This window comes from Natator depressus, chromosome 14 (assembly GCF_965152275.1).
Source record: "Natator depressus isolate rNatDep1 chromosome 14, rNatDep2.hap1, whole genome shotgun sequence".
NCBI classification, from domain to species: domain Eukaryota; kingdom Metazoa; phylum Chordata; order Testudines; family Cheloniidae; genus Natator; species Natator depressus.
The window spans coordinates 41,080,184-41,102,880 of record NC_134247.1 but is presented as its reverse complement, the minus strand read 5'-3'; the positions used below and the strand labels follow the sequence as shown (position 1 = coordinate 41,102,880).

The window sequence follows — 22,697 nt, the reverse complement described above, 5'->3', positions numbered from 1 at the left end:
GGGAGGGAGTTGTCATCTCGATGGAAATGAGGTGACTGTGGGGAGGGGAGAGTCAGGGATGGGGCAGGTTTCACCAGAAGGGAGAGAAGAAATGAAATGGGAAAAGGTAAAGATAAAGTAAAACGGGAGTAGTCAGAAGCCTGGGGAAAGTGGGGGAAGCTGAAATGAGAAGAATGAAAACAAAACAACCCTGAGAAGGGAAACGCTCAGGGGGCACCGAGAGGGGAGGGGATACATTCAGCAGAAAGAACTGGGTACCTGCATTGGAATGATCTGTGACATGGATCGGAGAAAAGTTCGGGAGACTCAGAGAAATAAACTAACCGAAAACATTGTGTACAACTGGTTGAAATGAAAGACATGGGAGAAGGAAAGGGAATGCGAGAGGGAGATGGAGATCTAGGAAGTGTTTCTGAAAGTGAGACTGTAGCATTAATTCCACCCTATAATTCATGCACCTTTCAGAGCAACTTCTTCCAATTTGTGAATGTTGTTACCCTGTGGTCTGGCTATGAAAGTTCCCTCTCAACTTCTCTTAAGCCTGATATTTACTTAAGGTGAATGAAACATATCAAACATTCTTCTTGTCTGTTTCCCTTTGATTTCCCAGCTGGGATTTTTGAAGGCAAACATAGGATTCCCCCTCTCCCCCCAAATTGGTTGTATCAACCCAGCACGAGTGAGGATATCTGTGTATGTCACTATGATGACAGCCTGGACCTTACAGTGATATGTTGCTCTCCAGCCTGCACTCTAGGCCATGTGTTTTATATAAACATGTACGTCAGGAATTGTTCACTTGTGGTCTGGAGAGGGCTGGTTGGGTCACTTTACTTCTCTGCTCCCAAACCTGCCCGTGTGTGACACCAGCCATCAAACTGTGTGACTGATGTTTTCAATCTGGAATACCTGGATTTCAGGGCACATTGTCGCTCTATCAATCGATTATAACATTTTCAACTAGCGTGTGAATTAAATTATATATTTTAGTTTTCTTTTTTTTAATACCCCATGGAACCACTCAGTCCCCACTCCCACAGCAGCAGGATTTGTAACATGGCCTCCCCGGTTCCCCACCATTATTTCTGAGGCCAATCACTGTTGAGGGACTTGACACACTGTTCCATCAGGTACACAAATGCTTACGAGCCAGATTAGAGGTCAGAGCTCCAGGGTTCTGTGCCTGGCTCTGTTGTGCAGTGGTGGTAACCAGATCGTATCTATTTTATGCATTCAACCCAAAGGCAGTAGGAATGAGTGGCTAGCACCTGGGTTTTCCATATTGGAGAGCTGGGTTCTTTTCCCAGTTCTACCTGAAGTGACCTTGTGCAGCCTCTCAAATACTTTGTAATCGGGAGGAAAAAGTGTCTGATACTTCTCTGCTATCTTGGGCAGGGGATCTCGTGTTGTATTTGTGACAAGAGTTGTGATGTGCATGGAAATATAAAAAACAAAAAGGAGAGGTGACATTTGAACTCAAGGCTTCTAATTCTGACTTTGCTGCATGTTTGCTGGCAGAAGAGTCACACGTGTGTCTGTGAATGGCTGTCTCCTTTAGAAGCAAGACAGAAAAAGCAATGGAAATCAGGGGAAATAGTGAATTTTCCACTAATCCAGTAATTTGGGAGCTCTGCTGGCCACATGATGCTGATCTTCCTTCTTGCCAGTTGGGATCTTGTAATTCAAAGGCAATTACAATGTGCAAAATACATTGCTCATGTGACTCTGACAGACCAGCTCAGAGCAGAGCAATAGTTCACTTGTGTCCGAATATCAAAGAAGGGTTAAGTGTATCGATGTGTATTCCGGCCAATTCACTGGTGCAGACAGAGATCAAACCAGAGATGTTCAGTGTATTGTTTTTACTTGTCTAAATCTTGTTGTTTATTATTACGTTACCTTTCCATTCTGTAGGCCTTGGCAATTAGATTAACACACACTTCAATTTAGGGTTGTGTTAAGATGAGAAGATGTCTGATGTGGAAACTTCATGAAAACTAATAAAGGCTGTTTGTTGTTATCTTACATGTAGATTGCATATACCCCTGTAATTACATTTCCATTGTATATTTCTTTGCAACTAAATAACCCATTAAATGTAGATGAAACCTTGCGGGATGCAGATAAAGAAGCGGCCACCTTCCCTGCCAGGGGTGAACCCTGTGGAGCCGCGACCCAGACTTTGAAAACCGCTGATTTAAATCATGTCTCTTCAGATCCCCACCACACCACTTCAGCTCTGGGAAGAATTGTTGGGCTGTGTGTGGGCCAGCTGCTGGAGGGAACATGACACAGGCTGTGCTAACGGCTTACACCAGTATTTGCCAGTCATCAGCAGAACATTTGCGATCAGGACTCTGGTCTCCTGTTGCTGGCTCTGGTGTGGTGTAACCGTTAGCAACAGGTGAACCAATGAACAGATACTTGACACTTTCAGCCAAGGCCGTGGGGCTGAGTAGCTAAGACCTGGGATTCCATTTGGAGACCCTGATTCTGTTCCCCGCTTTGACTTCAGTGACCTTGTGCAACTTCTGTTCACTTATTAGCAAAATGGGCTGAAGAGGTGTCCAATACTAGGTTGCCTTCTAGGGCTGTGAATAGGAGGTCATGGTCAGTCATAAGGGCTGGGAGGTGCCTGCAAACACAAACAACACTCAGTAGAAGTGAGATGATTTGTACTCTTGGCCTCTAGCGTGTTTCACTTTCCCCCAGCCCTTGTTTTGTGTGTGTGTGTCCTTGTTGTTGGAGAGTATTCCCGCTCTCCCATCCCGCTGTTCCACTAAACAGTCTGGGAACTGTCTCATTGGCACAGTCAGCTGCAAGTGACATGGGATGAGGGATTCATCTCTCCAGCCTCCACCTCAGCCCCTGGAGGCCCCTTCTGTTGGCCAAAAATAACTGCATGTCGCATGTGTCTGATTGAAGACTGCAGTTCTCAGGCAATACGTTCACCAGCAGCAAAAACCCAGCAGCAGTGAGATCCTCACCCTGAGCCCATGCACCAGAGCTGACAGCATCTGGATGCCATGAAGCAGCAAGGCTGGTTAGAAACAAGTTTACAACCATGTAACCAGTTTGCCTTACACAGGGGTGACAATGTATCTCATCACAATGTGAGTCAGGATCTGTAATAATATTGTATCTGGTTGCTCAGGAAGTAACCAGCTGCTTCCCCAGGATGCCTCTGCCCAGCACACCTTTCCCATTGCAGCTGCAGCTCCTGTTCTGGCTCCAGAAGGCCACTCTCCAGATTCCCTCTTGATCCTGATCTCAGATCCACTCTGCCATAAAAAAGTTCTGGCTGCAGGGCCCAGCCACATGAAACAGCAGCAGTATGAAGGCGTGTGACTGATGGCTACAGATCTCCAGCCATGCATTCCCCAGCAAAACAAGGAGCAATGACAGCCTTCCCCTTAAGGAAAATAATTTCAGCTCACACCATCCAGCTGCAAGAACATACAAATTCCACCGTGTAGTGCATTAAATAGTGCAACATTGTATCCAACTTTACAGCAGCCCCTGTAACAAGCCACATCTCTGGCAAGCTCTCCTTTCTCACCTCAGCTGGATTTCCATTTCTGGCTGGTGCATGTCCTCTCCAAACTGGGCAATAAACTTACACTCGGGTGCAAGGCTGGGGAGCTGGGGGATATTGGCTGGTGCCTTTCTCTGTGTGATGTGTGAGTGGCTCTGGGAGCATTCAGGCAATCCAGCTGGGTGTGGGGTTCCACCTATTTTTGTGCTGAGTGATGACAGCTCCCAATGGGGTTTACTGCTTCAAAGCATTGTGAGAGACAGCCCAGGCTGGAGACGTAAGGGGCCACAGTGGTACCCCGGATCCAGTTTGCACGCGGGGGATCCTGTCACAAGGGGAGCGCTATGTCTGCTGACCAGTCAGGACTTAGAACTAACAACTTACGCAGTTTGGTCCCTGTTTGATTTGTACCTGAGAACAGAGAGAGGTTGGGCTTTAACCTTCGGCCTTACAGCAATAAAGACACTCCCTTCACCATAAACTCCAGTGTAGCGTACAAGGGCTGTTTATTACTGAAGTAATTAAAAGGGGAGTTTTCATTTGGCGCAGGAGATGAAAATATCATGGTTATTATGATTGTATTAAACAGGGCCGGATTAGCTTTTTGTGAGCCTGCCGCCAAACATATTTGTGGGGCCCCCTGGGGAATGAAGGGGCCAGGGGCAAGAGCACAGCGGGCAGGGTGCATTTGATCTAAATCATGATTAAAATCACTAGTCAGGAAGTCTCGATTTAATCAGGGTTTTCTATATACATGTGCATTCTTGATTGTTGTTACAACCTTAATACATATTCTTCACAACTCAGAGATCGATGTAGGTTTCATTTTTAGAAGGTATACACTATACATTTTTAAACAGTGATTTATTTTGAAAACTTTTCAGATTAGTTTTACAGCTATATCAGAAAATGAATGACGGGTTATTTCATTTACCAAAGGTAACTGAAGCAGATATTTCTTGTCATTGGGAGGTGAACCATCTCCAATTCAACAGGTTAATCATTAATAATTGGAGGATTTTCTTGCCTGGCTGTATTAGGAGGAGAACATCACCAGACAAACATTTAAATTGTTTTATTTAACGAAAACAACGTTAAGTATTCTGGATTTTTTTCTTCAACAGCAAACATAATATTTTAACAAAAAAGCGTATGTTCCTCGCTTTTCACATTTATCTCCAGACTTCTTCTCCTTGTCCAGATCTATTCTGCCCCCAACAGTCTTCTATTCATTGAACTTTTTGAAACTTTGCACTTTTAGACAGAGGTACAAAGGGATTGACTCCATGTACACAAATTTGCAGAGGGACAATAGAGTTGAGGTCTGTTATTTCTCACCTTTACATATTATTTATTTATTTTAAAACATTTTTGCTGTTAACAAGCATGTTACCTCTGGAGAGACAAATCCACAGTTTGAGAACTGAAAACTTAAGCACCTCTGATGGTGTCTTCTAGACTGAGCACTGAGTCCCATTGGGTAGACAGAAAGATTAACCTAAATAATCTGTAGAGAAGCCTGTGAAACCCCATACGTTTGGGTCCCTTATCCATGAACTATTAGAACTCATTTATAAAACTTTTCTCAAACATTACATGAATATATTGTCTCATACAATAGAATTATAATTTATCATCCATATTCCATGATGAGAGATTTTTGAGCTATAATGTATCTTAATTAAAACGATCTTTAGATAGTTTTTTTTTCTCAAAAAGCATTTTATCAAAAAAATGAAAAAATCCAATTTTTAAAAAAAAATTTAAAAAAATCATTGATTGCTATCCACCCTGACAGTGGGACACGGTTGGCGGGGGGGGGGGGGGGAATTGGTACCCAGCTGGAGCGAGGCAGGGGCCAGGGGCAAGAGTTTAGGATTAGTCCTTGCTGACTGGAGCGGGGCAGGGCCTGGGGCAAAAGCACAGGGGGGGGGGGGAGCTAGGGCTGGTCCCTGGAGCGAGGGAGGTGCCAGGAGTAAACTGCAGGCGCAGCAGGGCTGGGGAGGGGTAAACAGGATCCTTCCCCCCCCCGCCCACTTTCTCCCTGGTCCTAGTGCTCCTCTGCGGCCCCCCACTGGCTGCTTGCCAGTGACCGGCGAGGGGGAGGGGAGGAGAGGAGCCCTCAGCCGGCCAGCGGAGAGGAGGAGCGAGTGGGCGGGGTGGGGGGCGGAGGAGAAGCCCCGGGGCCGGTCCTAGGGGAAGGGGCTGGAGAGCGGAGCCGGCGCCGCGGCCGCTGGGCTGCAGCAGAAGCGGAGCGACCGAGGGGCCCCTGATGCGTGTGAACCCAGCGCCGTCAGAAATCCGGTCCCGCATGTCCAGGTCTGGAGGAGCAGGGAGCCGAGTCTCTGCGAAATTCTCACGGGGCTTCCGCCAAACTGGGGCCCTTGGGTAGATCTGAGTCAAGACGGGACCCCTGGGTGGACTTCTCCGGGAGAGGGTCCTTCACCCCAAAGGGCAATGTGGGGGTGAAGGGACGGAAATCCCCCCCGCGTGCCCCTCCCTTTCCTACTTTCGCTTTCTAGCGCGGTGGAGGCATCGAGAGAGACACATCTCGCTTCAGTGTCTTGACAAAAAAGAGACACCGTTTTGGCAGACGTTTGGAAGCAAAGCCTGGGATCCAGCTCCTTGTCTCTGTCATTTCTCCTCACTTAATTTGGCCTCACTGAAATCATCGCTGAAAATGTAAACCCCCCAGAGGAGAATGGATGAGGATTGTAGAAAACCTGGAGATGTCAGGGAGAGCTCAAAACTGTCCCAAAGCTGATTTCCAGGAGTCATCAGGTAGGTGAGCTTCTGTCACTTGAATACTCTCTCCACTGCTCTTTGATAGCTCCTAGGAGACATTTAGTCTTTGGGTGAATAAATAAATGCAAAATGATCCAATAATCCCAGATAAATGTATCTGACTCTGAATATAAACTTTGCTTTTGAACTATATATTCCAAATTTTATCTGAGCGATTTTGTTTCCTCCCCTTTCATTGGAATTTAACACCAGACTATTGTGGCTATTCGATGTAAGAATTTTTTGTCTTTCCTCTTTATATTTTATTCAGGAAAACTGGACCCGATCCTGCTCTCAATGCATTCAAAGGGAGTCTGGCTATGAATTAACTTATTGTAGATTTCTGTTTTGAAAAGTAAGTTACAAACGCTTGCAAATCCAACTTTATGGGCAGCCTCTTTCTCTGTTATCTCTGATACTTGATAATTCTGTTTATGGGACTGAATCATTTTGCCTCTGATATGTTGAAAGAAAAGAAATGGGTAAAAAACAAACAAAAACAAAGAATCTTTCTCTCTCACACACAAACACACATGCATCCGATAAAGTGAGCTGTAGCCCATGAAAGCTTATGCTCAAATAAATTGGTTAGTCTCTAAGGTGCCACAAGTCCTCCTTTTCTTTTTGCGAATACAGACTAACATGGCTGCTTCTCCGAAACCTGACAAACACACACTGTTTCTCATTCCTTAAAACTTTTTTCTCCATTGACGGAATTACTACCAACTTCTACACCGATCTGACTTTTTTTAATGTGGATTTTGTAGGGATGGGACAAATTCAGACTCATAAAGGAAACACATATTCAGTTTATTTAAATGGCTGTTCTAACTACATAATATGAAAAAGTTCACTTAATAATGCATTTATTCCTTTCTTATTTAATGTGTCCTCTTTAATGTTTGACTTTAATGATTTCCTGTTAGTCTCAGTGTTATGTTCACTAAGATGAGTTTTCTTTCCTCCTCCTTCCTGTTGTCTAGATCAAGTTACAGTGCAGATGAAAGTTCTCTCATCCTGCCACAGCTCCCGAGCCAGCTCCCCTCTCCCTGGGTTTATCATTTGCTTCCTTACCTGTTCTGTTCACAGGATGGGATCAGGTAGGAATCCGCCCCGTGGCTGCTGTTTCTTAGAGGATTTATTTAGGCTCCTGAAGTGTCTGAACAACATGCTCCACTCAAAGTCAATGTAACTACTCCCGGTGTGTAAATGTAACCACGCAGCAAGATCAGCACCTTCATTATCCATTGTTTGCTCTCATTCTGTTGCTGCTGCTGGGTTATTTTATTTGCTCCTGGGATAGGGCTCGGGTCTGTTTCTTCACACGAGTCTCTTGAAAAGGTTGTCAAGGATGCCCAGAGCATTGACTAGACACTTGTTGAAGAGTTTAACAATAACAAGAATAATTCATAAGTTACATAAATTATCTTAGAGGATTTGAGATATACCAGAGATCGGAGCCATAGTTAGAGCCCCACATGTGCACAAAAATGTAATAAGAACTAGAATATTTGAGAGAGGCTGGGGACAGGTATTAATACCTGGTGGTGTGGGCCCCTGGTGAGGGCCCACATGACAATTGCACCGCCTCCTCTCTCCACTGTGGAATATCGGAGCTCGTTTTGATTCCACTAGGAGTCTATTTGGGGGAGGGAGCTCAGTGGTTTGAGCATTGGGCTGCTAAACCCAGGGTTGTGAGTTTAATCCATGAGGTGGCCATTTAGGGACCTGGGTCAAAAATTGGGGATTGGTCCCCCTTTGAGCAGGGGGTTGGACTAGATGACCTCCTGAGGTCCCTTCCAACCCTGATATTCTATGTCGTGTGACTTTTTTTATTGGGCCTGTTAGCTAATACATATATGTTAGGTGTAGTATACACCACCTTATTATTAGGTATTATATGCACAGTAATTCTCTCTTTACATATGGTGTTGGGAAATTAATGGAATGTATTATGCTCTTCTAACAACTCTGTTCACCCACATCAAATATCCCACCAAACTTTGCTAAAGTTAAGTTAGTGTTCACAATAGAACACCGGAAGCCTATCAAAGCCAAGAGACATGAATGGCATGACCTAGCAGTGGCTGGGATGTACGTCTGCCCCCACCTGGTTTGGAATGTTCTGACCGAAACAGCAATAAGGAACGTACAGAACAAGATTAAGAAGTGGGGGGTTGGATGGGGTGATGGATAAAGGGCTTTTTCACTTGCAAACACCCCTGGTATAAATATAAGTGGTTTTGGTGGTGTATTTTTGAAGCACAGTTTCTGTGTAAGGTGAGCACACTGCAAGGTAAGGATTGCTTTCCAGAAGGAGGATATGTATGTCTCCTTTTCATAGTGTACTGATTTGTCCTTTGGCAATATACTTGGCAAAGTTTGGTTAATTGGTCTCTTGATCATATGAAGTATTGAACCACAATAGTACAACAATTGCCTAGAGCAATAGGCCTAGATCTCAGGAGCACCTTGGTGGAAGAACACCAGATATGGCCCACCAACCCTACCCTTATTCCTGGTGAGGACCAGCAAATCTCATGCCAATGTCAGTAAGCGTGTCAATTTGAGAGTACTTAGAAAAAGGGGCTACTGAATAGCTTGTCTCAACTATACACCGAGCACGTCCATTCCCAGTTCTCTGCCTCACCAAGTTTGTTGTTGTTGTTATTGCTGTCCCGGTGCATTTTCCAGCAAAATTCACAGTGATTGGACCCCGTGACCCTGTCGCTGCCATCCTGGGTCAGGAAACTGTGTTACCCTGTCACCTGTCCCCCCGGATGAGCGCTGCAAACATGGAGGTGAGATGGTTCCGACCTGAATTTGTATCCTTTGTGCACCTGTACCGTGATGGGAAGGATCAGTATGAAGGGCAGATGCCAGAGTATCAGGGAAGGACAGAGCTTTTGAAAGCCGGACTCACAGATGGAAATGTTCCCTTGAGGATTCTCAATATCAGACCCTCTGATGAAGGACAATACCACTGCTTTGTTCAAGATGGTACTTTTTATGAAGAAACTGTATTGGAACTGCGGGTAGCAGGTCAGTAACTTGTGTCAGTTTTAACTGTGTGTGGTCTGCAGGCTTTGTTCTTTCCTATTACAACAGCTGTGACTCCCTGGTTGTGAAATATTTTGCAATAACACAGTGTATCTAACTTTCAGCAAACAGCCACTTTCATACTTGAGAAAATATGCTGAAAACTTTCCCAATGTGTTATTAAACACATTTTCAGGATGGGCAAGGCACTTTCTTGCCCAGTCTTGATTGACTCCCAAAGGGGTCTTTAATTAAGAGGGAAAGGCCTTCTGGACACACAAAGCCTTCCAATTGCTCTGCAGTCATTTCTAGGATGTGTGGCTAAGGTGGGGCTGCCAGACTTTTATGGCCTTCTTATGGGTTGGTTGTCATGTAGGGGTGTAGTTAAAATCAAATGCAGCCTTATTTGCTGAGACTCTATAGTGGTGATGGTGGTGATGGGGAGCTACATATTAACCACTCTTAGACAAGACTGAACATTTATCCCCTGCTGCTTTAACACTGTAACCATGACACCAGTTAGATTAAAAAAAAAAAGAAACGTATTTATCTACTGTACTAATGATCAGCTTATGAAAAAGTTCAGATCCCACTCAGGTATCTAAATGAAGTGATCATAGCTCCAAAGGTGTCAGCACTCAGTTGCTCCTGTGTTGATAGGACAATATCTCCCACTGACTCAGTGAAATTATTGTAAATATTTGTTCACATTTTTGTGTCCATGAAAACTGGAATTTCAGACATTCCAGTATTCATTTATCCCTTCTACTGACTACCCCCGTGAACAAGTGCTTTCTAGTGTGAGTAAGGGATCCACAAACTGTCCCTCATCCCTTCTGCTTTCTAAATTAATTCATGGAATTGACACCTTTATGTGTTTTCCCCTTAGGTCTGGGCTCTGCTCCTCTCATCTCTGTGGAGGGTCACCAGGATGGAGGTATCCGGATGGTTTGTCGATCAGCTGGCTGGTACCCAGAGCCTGAGGTGCTGTGGAAAGATTTCAATGGGCAGCGTTTACCATCACTCTCTGAAACAAAATCCCGTGGCGATAACAACCTGTTTGAAACAGAAACTGCTCTCATTGTAACAGAACATTCAAACCAAAACTTGTCCTGTTGCATCACGAACACCGTTCTCAATCAAGACAAGGAATCAGCCGTTTATATAGCAGGTCAGTCACCATCCAAACCCCACACTGAACTCACCACCACCAGAAACCAAACAAAACATAGGAAGAAAAGAACGGAAACATCTGTGGTGGATATTTCAGAATCCACGTACAAACACAGAAAATAGGAGACTGGTATGTTTACGGGATCAGAGTTTAGGTAATTTGATTCCCTTAGTTGTGAGTATTCAGAAAATCAAAGTTTGGGATTTCATGTAAATTTAATGTGAAGTCTGACTTTCCTGATACTAGCCTGCACGCATGTATGCACACACACAAAAATCTTCCAGCATTTTTTAGAAGAAATTTTCACTCAATCCACTGACACAATATGATCCTGCAACCTTAACTTCACCTCAGTGAGTTTTTTGAATGTGGTAAGTTTTGTCATGTGGCTTCTTTGTGATTTTGTTGCTGCACCAACTCATTGTTCACTGCTTGTTGTGGGAAACGTCACCTACGTCATGTGATGTTGTTTCTAATGACATTCAGTTGGACTTGTGCTTCTTACATCACTTTGGTCAAGATCCACAAATGGACTCATTTTACCCTCGTGTAGTGGTGCGGTGGTTGTCCCTCCCGCTCTGGATTGGAGGGAGGCCACACCGCCTCACTATACCACTGGGATTGCTGCCTAGTCTCAGGGGAAATTAGCAAACCGATGTTAGCATCCCAACCGGTGTAATGGGGCTGAACCCCAAATATTCCAGGGGTTCCGGCCCTTAGGCAGGAACAGGGCCTCCCTGGAGTGTGTATGCTCTGGCCCTTAGGCAGGGGCCAGAGCAAACCCAGCGGTCTACACATTTTTGTATAGTGTACACATGGCCATTCTTTCACTCTTGTCTTGCACAAATCCTGCTGGGCACCATTTATGTATTTGTATGAAATAAAAACATCTGACTGTAATCAGCGCTTCCAAATTAAGACAAGTTCTGGTGTTTTGTTTTTCAGATCTCTTTTTCCCGAGGGTGAATCCCTTGATGGCGACTTTGGGTGTGATCCTGGTGGTTTTGTTTGCTTTTATTGGCCTCACTGTTTATCTCTTTAAAATGAAAGGTAAATATCAGAGGAAGAAATATACTGTAAATAAAGATTTTGTTCTAATAAATAAATTAGAGCAATTTAGGAATTTAATATTAAAAGAAGGTGTGATCTGCTGACCTTGTCCTGTATAAAGAAGAATGCATGTGAATTTATTGATAGAGGGTGGGGGGGGAGAGCGGGAGAGGACTTTGTGTGTAGGGGGTGGGGAGTAGAATAGGAGAGAGGAGAGTCTTGGGCAATAGAACTGAGTCAGAGAATCGGATCATAGCAGATACATCTGTGTTCTGCTTGGTCCTTCATCTCTCTCTGCTGCTAGTTCTCAGGAGATTACCACTGTCTGTCTCTGGTCCCACTTGAGAGAAGGTTCTGCAAAGCCTAGCCTCTCATATTTGTCCTTCAAATCTCTTTTCTGCTAATAAAGTGTAGTGCACCTGGACATTACAGTGAGAGGCGCTGTAGAAATGCCCTTTTGGTAAATCAGTAAAGAAACACATTTCTTCCTCAGTTAGGAAATTAAAAAATCCTACCCACTGTCACATAACTCAGGCACAGCTGTCCTTAACCTGCTGAACTTCATCCATAAAGAATATCTGCCTGATTTCCAAATCAATCAGACTTCCTTCCTAATGAATTGTGTACCTATAGGAAGTAGTCTTCAAACACTTTTAATGAAGCAAGGAGATGATATTAATTTACATTTATTTCTGTACTTTTCAGCGAAACTTACTGAAGAAGTTGGTAAGTTTCAATTTCCCTTTTTTCCACAAATACAGATTTTGACCAAGTTACACAATTGCATATACGCTTGTTGGTTTCTCAGATTTATTTTTATTTCTGTGTGTTTGTTGGGTGGGGGAGGGTTAGTATGTGTAAGAGGCTGGACCATTTCAGGGCCTGTTTGGATGTTTCCAAAGACCCTTTCCCCTTAAAAGTCCTTTGAATTAGGGGGTTAGGTCAGCATAGCTACGTGTACGAGGAGTGTAAGTTTTCAATGCAAACCAGCCTCAGTCTCAGAGTCTTTGAGAAGAATCTATAGAGATCTGGCTTGTCAATGAAGGTGTGCTGAAATGGGAATTTTCTGCATTATTTTAATGAATTTTTTTGTGCCTCAGTTTCCTCTAATGTGACATTGCTATCCATTGGGGTAAAAGGACTGTTTGCTCTCAGGGCAGGCTAGGAGACGTAAGTCTGGGTGCTGCCTAGTTGTCTGGGCCTTAGACCGCATATCGATGGAGCATCTGAGAAAACAATGGCAAGTCCAGTCACCTGGGAGTGTAGCATCGATCAAGTGAATTCATGACAGAAGTTTAAGAACAGCTGAACCCCATGACAGGATTTATCTTCAACCGCTCCCTGCTGCAGTCAGCTTGTACCCAGAGTCATGCATAAGGAGGGGGGGGGGGGCAAGCAGAGGCACGGGGCCCCAAATAATCATCGAGGGCACAGAGCTTCTACAACCCCAGGGCTGCAGAGGCAGGGAAGAGTGACCTGCTGCCAGGGCCAGGGCGGAGGCAGGGTAGAGCGAACTCCTGCTGGTGTGGGGGAAAGAGCAAGCTCCTGTGTGGGAGGGAAGAGTGCTCTGCCAGGGTGGGCATAGGGGAAAGAGCAAAGTCCTTCCCTGGCCAAAACAGTGAGGGGAGCGAGCTCCAGGGATGGGTACAGAATGTGCCCGTCCAAAAGGGGTCAAATTTAAGTTGCTGCACACGTCCCTGCTTGTACCTGGTCTGAAGGGCCCTTGTGAGTGGCAGAGGGTCACACGTTCTCTTCCTCCCAGTGGTTCTGTTGCAGAAATCAGCTCCTCTGAGTTCCAGCAGCCTTTCTGCTGGTTGCGGCCCCCTTCCTGTGACAGCCTCTCTCTTTTGAGATCATTTCCTCCAAGTGGAGCAGGCCCTGCAGGAATGAGGCCACTTGAGCCCAGAGGAGTTTTCGTCTTTTCCTGACTGGGATGGGGCTGTGCCCCAGGACAGGGTGTGTTAAACAAGTTTAATAAAATTTGGGGTAAGTCTAAATTAGATAAACTTTCCCTTTTGATGGGGAAGCAATAGAAACAAGGAAGTTGAGTAAAAATAATCACCCAGCCTTAACTTTGTATTGATGATAATGAGAAATAACACATAAGGCAAGAAAAGCTCATAAAAACTTTTATACATATTTCTGTTTATGTTTTAGTGAAACGAGATCTAGAAATTGGTAAGTGTCATTTTCTTCCTTCTGAGAAGAAATTTTTTGTACACAATTGGATCCCCCTATAGGAGCGTGATAGGGTCATCGGTGGGTTATGTGACCTAGTGGTTAGCACACTTAGTGCCCCCTCCCAGTGGGCAAGTCTTGCAGTCCTGGCCCTCTTTGAATCAGAAGGGCAGGGAGGTGGGCAGTGGAAGGGGAGCCTGGGCCCACCCACTCTTCTGGGCTCTGAGCCAGGGCCTTAGGAGGGTCAACAGGTCCCCAAAGTTGTCCTCCGAGTTGCCCTCTCTGGGTCACTTCCAACCAACTGCTGGTCTCCCCCGGTTCCAATCCAAGATAAGGTGAAAAGAAAAGGCAATGAAACCATCAGCCCTGATGGGGCTAAGTATATGGTCATTCCTTTGTCAGGAGCCTTCAGGGCAGGTCTGTCCTCCTCCCCAGCCTCTCCTGTCTGAGCTGGGTTGCTCCCTTTCCAGCCCTCTCTCCAATTGAAGCATGCTCTGCAGGGCTGGATGTGCGGGGCTACCTGGGCCCAGTACTGTCCTTTCACCCCGTCAGACCCAGTGTGGGGTTTGTATACTCCCTCGCACACCCTCCCTCTCAGACCCTGGGCTGGGGTGTCCTGGGGCCAGTTCATGTCCCCACCATCCTGTGAAAAAGAAGTCCACGCTTTTACCATCCGAAAGCTATATGGCTTCATTGGGTGAAGCCACTGAATAATGCCTGGATTATGGCCTGTCATTGAGCGCAGCCAGTGGATTGGTGCATGGTCAGTTAATAGGTGGAAGGGCTAACCCTACAAGTAAGGGCATCAATGGCTCATTTCACCTCCAGGGCCTCCTTCTTGATGACTGATTAGGCTACCTCCTGTGGGATTAGCTTCCTGCTGGGATAGAGAACAGGGTGTTCTTCTTCTCCCAATGCCTGACATGGGTGCAGTGTCCTTAACCTGGTCTGTCAACTGGGCAGCCATGGTAGCAAAGTTTGGGATGAACCGTCAATAGTATCCTGCTAATCCCATAAACCACCGGACTTGCTACTTTGTGAAAGGGACGGGGCAGCCCACTAAGAATTTTGTACCAAAGGTCGTATCTCCCCCTCCCCCACCCCACCCCCCCACTCCCCTGACATCCTACCCTAGGTAAGTGACTTCTTGGGTGGGCAGCTGACACTTGGTTGGGTTAGCCGTCAAACCCGCCTCTTTGAGAGCCCCAGATACCGTAGGGACATGCTCCATACGCTCGTCCCAGCTCTCGCTGCAGATGATGATATCGTCCGTGTAGGTGGCCGTGTCGGATCCCTGCAGCCGCAGCACTCTGTCCATTGGCTGATGGAAAGTGGCAGTGGCCCCATGTCGTCCCAAGGGCATGGTTCTAAACTGCTGTACTCCATCATAGGCAGATTGTTTAATTGTTGTGGAGTTGTTTGCTTTTATATTTACCCTTTTTATTTATTTTTGCATTATTAAACCTGGGTTTTTTTTGGTTGCTTACTTGTTTTTTATGATTATTCTCATGGGGGGAGGTAATATGAATTTATAAAATGTGGGGAATGACTAACCTGGATAAGTTTCACACAAAAAGCTAATTTGATTAACTGGTAAGCAATAGAGTAATTGGTTTTGTTTAGTTCGGAGAAGAGAAGGCTGAGGGGGGACGTGATAACAGTTTTCAAGTACATCAAAGGTTGTTACAAGGAGGAGGGAGGTAAATTGTTGTCATTAACCTCTGAGGATAGGACAAGAAGCAGGGGCTTAAATTGCCATGAGGGAGGTTTAGGTTAGACATGAGGAAAAACTTCCTAACTGGCAGAGTAGGTAATAAATGGAATAAAGGAGGACGTGGAATCTCCATCGTTGGAGACTTTTAAGAGCAGGTTAGACAAACACCTGTCGGGGATGGTCTAGATAATATTTAGTCCTGCCACGAGTGCAGGGGATTAGACTTCCAGTCCTAGGATTCTATGATTCTAATAGAATCACAGAGTTTATGAGCAGAAGGGACGACCAGATCATCTAGTCTGACCTCCTTAAGAGGCAGCGGAATAGAAAAAATTTCTAAGCCTTATTTATCACATTGATGATAATGAGAAATAAAACATAAGAAAAGGGAAACACCTAACAAACAATTTGTGTATTTCTGCTTCATTTTTAGGCAAACGAAATATAGAAATTGGTAAGTGTCATTATCCTTCCTCTGACAAGAAATTTTTTGTATGAAATTAGATCCTCATGTGGGAGTTTGTTTAATTGTTGTGGAGTTGTTTGATTTTCAATTGAACATTTACAATTCAGTTGCAACATTTAACCTGTTTTTGTTTGTCTGCGTGTTTGTTTTTTTATTTATTATTATTTTTTGGTTGGGGGAGGTTACAGTAACGTGATAAAATGTGGGAAGGAGGCACTAAATTGGAGAGATTTCACACCAAAATTTAATTTGAAAAAGTGATAAACAATAGAGTCACAGAGTTTAAGACCAGAAGGAACCCCTTGTCCCTCTCTTGTCTGACGTCCTGAAGAAGAGAAATAAAACCTAAGAAAAGGGAAATGCCTAACAAATGTATATATTATTTCTCTTTAATTTTTAGACCTACGAGATAAAGAAATAAGTAAGTGTCATTCTCCTTCCTCTGACAAGAAACTTTTTGTACCAGTTTGGATCCTCATGTGGAAGTTTGTTTTCAAATGGAACTTTCAAAATTGTTGCAATATGAAATCTTTTATGTTTGTTTGCTTGCTTTTTATTATTACTAGAATTATTTTGGGGGCAGACAGGGGTTTGTTTTGTAATGTAACTTTAATCAATGTGGGGAAAGACTAAACTGAATGAATTTCACAGCAAAAGCTAATATGAAAAATTGATAAGCCATAGAATCATAGAGTCACACAATTTAAGAACAGAAGAAATGACTGGATCCTCTAATCTGACCTCCTCAAGAGGAGACTGAATAGAAAAAAAATATGTCTCAGCCTTAATTTTCATATTGATGAGAAAGCGAAATAAAACATAAGAAAAGGGGAACTCCTAACAAACAATATGTGTCTGTCGGTTTGATTTTCAGGCAAAAGAGATACAGAAATTGGTAAGTGTCATTATCCTTTCTCTGACAAGAAAATTTTAATATCAAATTGGATCCTCATGTGGGAGCTGGTTTAATTGTGGTGGGGTTGTGTGCTTTTAAATTTAACTTTTACAATTTTGTTGCAATATTAAACTTTTTTTTTTGTTTGCTTACTTGCTTTTTATTATTATTCTTTTGTGGGGAGTATTGTAACTTAATAAAATGTAGGGAAAGACTAAACTGGATAAATTTCTTGCAAAAAGTTAATACGAGAAATTGATGATCAATAGAGTCATAGAGTAACAGAGTTTTAAGACCAGAAGGGACCACTGGGTCCTCTAGTCTGACATTTTGAGGATGAGTTTGATGTCTTTCAGCCTTCACAGTCATATTGGTGATAAAGAAAACTAAAAAATAAGAAAAGGGAAATGCTGAACAAAAATATGTATTTATTTCTGTTTAACTTTTAGATCTACGAGATAAAGAAATAAGTAAGTATCATTGTCCTTGCTCTGACAAGAAAGTTTTTAAATGTAACTTTTAAAGTTCTTGCAATATGAAACCTTTTGTTTGTTTGCTTGTTGCTTTATTATGAATGATTTATTATTAATTATTATTATTTTATTATTATTATTATTATTCTTTTGGGGGGGGATGGCGGGTTGTTTTGTAATGTAACTCTTTACTATCTGGGGAAAGACTAAAGTGGATAAATTTCACACCAATGAAAAACTGAGAAGGAATTAATTATAGAGTCACAGAGTTTAAAACCAGAAGGGGCCACTGGATCCTCTCACCTTACTGTCCTGAAGAGGAGGTTGAATAGAAACAATCTCTCAGCCTTAACATTAGTATTGATGATAAAGAGAAATAAAATATAAGTAAAGGGACACTCCTAACAAACAATATGTGTATTTCTGTTTAATTTTTAGACAAACGAGATATAGAAATTGGTAAGTGTCATTGTCCTTCTTCAGACAAGCATTTATTTATTTTTGGTATCAAATTGGATCCTCATGTGGGAGCTTGTTTCATTGTTGTAGAGTTGTTCAATTTTAAATTTAACGTTTACACTTTTGTTGCAATATGACATCTTTTTGTTTCTCTCCTTTCTTTTTATTAATTATTATGATTATTCTGGGAAGGGTTACTGTAATTCTGTAAAATATGGGGTAATGGTAAATTGGAGAGATTTGACACCAAAAGCTATTTTGAAAAACTGATAATAGAGTCACATAGAGTCACAGAGTTTAAGACCAGAAGGGACCACTGGGTCCTCTCGTCTGACATTTTGTAGGTGAGTTTGATGTCTTTCAGCCTTCACTGTCATATTGGTGATAAAGAAAACTAAAAAATAAGAAAAGGGAAATGCCGAACAAAAATATGTATTTATTTCTGTTTAATTTTTAGCCATACGAGATAAAGAAATAAGTAAGTATCATTGTCCTTGCTCTGACAAGAAAGTTTTTGTAACAAAATTCGATCTTTGTGTGGCAGTTTGTTTAATTGTGGTGGAGATGTTTGCTTTTAAATTTAATTTTTAAAGTTGTTGCCATTGGAAACCCTTTTTTGTTTGTTTGCTTTTTTACTGTCATTCCTTTGGGGGATGTGGGTGGTTGCTTTTTCATGTAACTTTATAAAATATGGGGAAAGACTAAACTGGATGAATTTCACACCAAAAGCTAATTTGAAAAATTGGTAAGCAATACAGTAGTAAAGTGGGTAGTGGCCAAAAAAATATGGCCCGGGAGGAATTGTCAGAAGGCTCTGGTGAACTATCAGCCCCTGAGATGATTAACCTCCCTCCACACTGCAAAGTGTGGGATGTAACCAACCTGAATTAAAGTGGACCCTGGGCAATAGCCTGTACCCAAAGTCTTGCCAGCTAGCCTGGATGTAAAACACCACCAAACTTGAGTCAGAGTTTTTGGGCTTGCACAAGTAACAGTTTGGGGAAGCAGACAAGTAAGATCCTGGGCTAACTCTGCAGTGAAGATCCACCCTGGGAGAGAGAGACTCATGCAACCTAATGGAGGTTCTGATTCTTTACATTTTAGTATATGTCTGGAAGAACTTTCTTTTTCCATCAGTCATTAGTTTATACAATATTGAATCATGCAATACGTGTTCAGATCCACTCTCATCTCTAATTATGTGGCTGGTTTTAGGGTGGAGAAGATCTGTGGCACCTATAGAAGAAGGTAATTTAAGATCATATTTTATCAATGTCCAAATATCTGTTCCCGTGAGGCAATGTGCCCCTTTTTCCTCGAATGTGGGGGTTGATGTGATCGTTCAGGGCAGCCCTCCCCAGCACCCTGCATTTCACTGCACATCATGAGGCAGGGTTTGTGCCTATGTCCAACCACACCATACTGAATCGACATCATATCGCATCTACTCTTCCTTCCCCTCCACTGCCAGCATGTGCGCTGCACCCTGCAGAGATCTGTGACAGCAGCTCCTACTCACTGTACAGATCCAGTCCACAGCCACTTCTCCAGGGGGAGTTTGTTTAATCTTCCTGTGCTGATGGCTGATCTCCAGTGTCTCCCTGTTTCTTCCTTCATCTTTTCCCCGTTGAAGAAAGCCAGGAGCTCTGCAGTGACCCCACACTGACGGGGTGAGCAGGGACTGTGTCTGTGGACGACCCTTGCTCCAGCCTCAAGCCTTGATCACAGAGAGGGGTTCCCTTGGATCCATTATAAAGATGTAGGAAGCTCCTGTGATCAGAGCTGTGAGCTTGTCTCTTTTCTCCTCTCTCTATCCACCATGACCCAAGTATGCTCCTGTCTCTGGTAAACAGGACGTCACTTCAGTCCCCCCATCACTGGCACGACCCTCTCCTTATTTCCACCTGCCACCTGTTCCACACACCCTCATAGTGGCGGATTAGCCACTGGGCTAACAGGGCCTGTGCCCAGGGGCCCCAGCCAATTGGGCGGCCCTAGAAAAATGGACGCCTCTGGGCCCCAACCTGTTCTGCCTGCCCAGCCGTCCTGCCAAGGAGCAGGGTCAGAGCTCAAGGGCTTGCCCCACTCCACCCACCTGGCACTTCAGCCGGGGAGTGAAGTCGGGGTGCAGGGGCTTGCCCTGCTATCCGCCTGGAGCGCCAGGTGGGCGGAGTGTGGCAAGCCCCTGTGCCCTGACCCCATTTCCCTGGAAGAAGCGCAGGGGGGGATGGCGGACTTCAGGGAGAAGGGGTCGGGAGAAGCCCCCACTTGCTCTGGCCCAGGGCCTCACAAAACCCTAGTTTGCCCCTGCTCCCCCCACACGCATAGATTCTGCCTCGTTCCACCATGAACCCCCTTCAGTGGTGCTGACCCCTCCCTCCCCCAGGCTACTGGACCTTTGTGCTGTGATTGCTGCTGAGCCGTGACATTCTGGGCAGGTTCAGTCCTGGTACCGTGTGGCCTGTTGCTGTCCAAGCTGTGACATTTCAGAGCAGGACGGGTGCAGTGGGGAGGCCCCATAGCAAAGTCCAGCACAGGGGGAGCTGGGACACAGTGAGATTGAAGGTGGGGTGCGGGGAAGCTCTGTCAATATTCACTGAGTTGTACCATCTGCTGGGGCTGCCAGAGTCTCTAGTCCCCTCCCTGGGGAGAGGTGGGCGCAGGAGGGGAAAGATCCTTTCACTCCATAACGGACCCGTCTCTGCATTGGGGAGGGAGCTTCCCTCTGGGGTTTAAAGCTGGTTCTTGCCTCCTCTGTTCCCTCCTCAATAAAAGCTTCTGACACTTTCCTGGCTGTGTCTCTGCCGCTGGGAATGGAGCACCCCAGCAGAGGGAGCTGGGAGCTGAAGAGAAAAAGACTGAGGAAGTGCAGTGACATCCCTGCTCAGTCTCAGGTCAGAGGCAGCTCCCTGGGATCCAGGCCTGTCCAAGCCAGGATGGGGCTGCTGGGGAGTGTGAAAAATGGCCCCGGCCTCCCCCAGGGCTGAGCTCTGCCCCTAACGCTCTGATTCTCTCTCTTCCTAGTGAATGTGACGCTGGATCCAGACACGGCTCAGTCCCAACTCGTCCTGTCTGAGGATGGGAAAAGTGTGAGATGGGGAGACACATGGCAGAATCTGCCCGACAACCCTGAGAGATTTGATTCTAGGGCCTGTGTGCTGGGCTGTGAGGGATTCACCGTGGAGACACATTGCTGGGAGGTGGGGGTGGGGGATGGGGAACTCTGGGCTGTGGGGGTGGCCAGAGAGTCTGTGAGGAGGAAGGGATGGATCAGCCTTAGCCCTGAGCAGGGGATCTGGGCTGTGGGGCAGTGCGGGGGGCAGTTCCGGGCTCTCACCTCCCCTGAGGCCCCTCTGCCCCTGAGCCAGGTCCCCAGCAGGATTCGGGTTTGTCTGGACTGTGACCGGGGGCAGGTGACATTTATCGATGCTGGTGACGAGGCTCCGATCTTCACTTTCCCACCAGGCTCCATCCCTGGGGAGAGAATCCGACCCTGGTTCTGGTTAGGGGTGGGGGGATCCAGGCTCAGCCTGTGTCGCTGAGACAGAGGGCGGAATATCCCACTGGGGGCCCCAAAATCAGCCTTTCTATCCTCGCATGCCCTAGTCTTTATGAACTTAGAGGACTTCTGGCTACCCAACCCTCTGGCTCCTCATCTCTATGACCCCTAGAATCTCCTCCCCGCCCTCCCTGCAGCCTCAGGGATGGGAGGGGGAGGAGGAAGAGCCCCTTGGAGCTGCCAGAGGGCCCTGAGAGGCAGATGTGGGGGCTGGGCAGGAGGTAGAACGAACAGTCGGGTTGGGGACAGGCAGAGGTGAGGGTGGCACAGAATTAATCAGTCGGGGTTTTGGGAGAAGCTGGAAGCTCTGCAGCAGCAGGGAGCATTTTGTAGAGATCTGTGTCCTTAGATCTCATTGGGGCAGCAGGAGGAGAAGGGATAAAATCAGGGGAAAGAATGGAGCAGCCAAGGGGGATGATCTGTGGGAGGGAGGAGAGGAGAGTGGGAGAGGAAAATAAACAGGTATCACAAGTGAGGGCTAGAAAAATGCTGAGTAGAAAAAGAGACTATGAAGGAAAAGGGAGAAGGAAAGTGAGTGTGAGCGGGACGGAGAGATTTATGACATGTTACTGAAAGTGAGACTGTAACTCATTAATTCCCTATTAATTCCTGGCCATTGGTGCTATTTTAGTGCCATTAAGAAAACTGTTCTCAGTAGCTGGGGATCTCCTTGCCAGGTTGCGGTTATTAAGGCTCCTTCTCAGCTCTGTTTACTTACCACCTTTAGTTACTTACTGTAAATAAACCATTACAAACAATTCTTCTTGTTTGTTTCAGTTTAATGTCCCAGCTGCAGGTGCTGGGGCCAATATCATGGGATTTGCTTCCTGTCTTGGTTTGTCCCCCCTGCCCCCACAGGGAATATCGCGCCTCTAGGAGGAGAGTTTGGGTTTTACTGGGATGTGTCACTCTCCAGCCTGTGCTCTGTCTCTGTCCTGTGCACACCCATGTCAATCTGGAATTGCTCAGCTGTGCTCTGCGGAGAGGTGACTGGTTGCACAGGGGACAATCCATGAAGGGACTCAGGTGTTGCAATGCTGAGCGTCACAGGGCCCAGTTTTTAGGCAGCTAGAAAATTAGAGGGAAACTGTGCCCCACAAAGCTGAGTCAGGGGCCTAAACTCCCTGTACAGGGCATGGGCATCAGAGGCACCTCACAGTGCGATTCACAAAAGCCAGCTCACTCGGCAGGGAGCCATCTAAGCTAGACAAGAGGAGATGCTGACAAGGGGAGGGGTGTCCTGAGCCCTTCCCCCTGTCACAGAGAGCTTGCAGAGGGGCGTCTATCTCTGCTTAGCCACCAGAGACAGGAACCCAGCATCTGGCGTTTCTTGCTGGAATGAGGTAGGCATCTGCCTCGCTCCACATAAAA

At 45.3% G+C, this 22,697-nt stretch overlaps 2 protein-coding genes across 2 annotated transcripts in view; one reads left to right on the top strand and one right to left on the bottom strand.

Annotated features, from left to right (window-relative positions):
* Positions 1-22,077, top strand: part of LOC141998588 (butyrophilin subfamily 2 member A1-like) — a 54,577-nt gene extending 32,500 nt beyond the window's left edge. The window contains exons 6-19 of the mRNA XM_074971460.1: positions 7,303-7,419; positions 9,014-9,361; positions 10,248-10,529; positions 11,478-11,582; positions 12,288-12,308; positions 13,740-13,760; positions 15,908-15,928; positions 16,341-16,361; positions 16,815-16,835; positions 17,285-17,305; positions 17,747-17,767; positions 18,225-18,245; positions 18,983-19,015; positions 20,792-22,077. Of these exons, the coding sequence (XP_074827561.1) occupies positions 7,303-7,419; positions 9,014-9,361; positions 10,248-10,529; positions 11,478-11,582; positions 12,288-12,308; positions 13,740-13,760; positions 15,908-15,928; positions 16,341-16,361; positions 16,815-16,835; positions 17,285-17,305; positions 17,747-17,767; positions 18,225-18,245; positions 18,983-19,015; positions 20,792-21,309 (1,571 nt within the window). The 3' untranslated portion in view covers positions 21,310-22,077. The remainder of the gene's footprint in view (positions 1-7,302; positions 7,420-9,013; positions 9,362-10,247; positions 10,530-11,477; positions 11,583-12,287; positions 12,309-13,739; positions 13,761-15,907; positions 15,929-16,340; positions 16,362-16,814; positions 16,836-17,284; positions 17,306-17,746; positions 17,768-18,224; positions 18,246-18,982; positions 19,016-20,791) is intronic.
* Positions 1-22,697, bottom strand: part of LOC141998490 (zinc finger protein RFP-like) — a 208,131-nt gene that overhangs the window by 67,366 nt on the left and 118,068 nt on the right. The gene's annotated exons all lie outside the window — the stretch shown is intronic.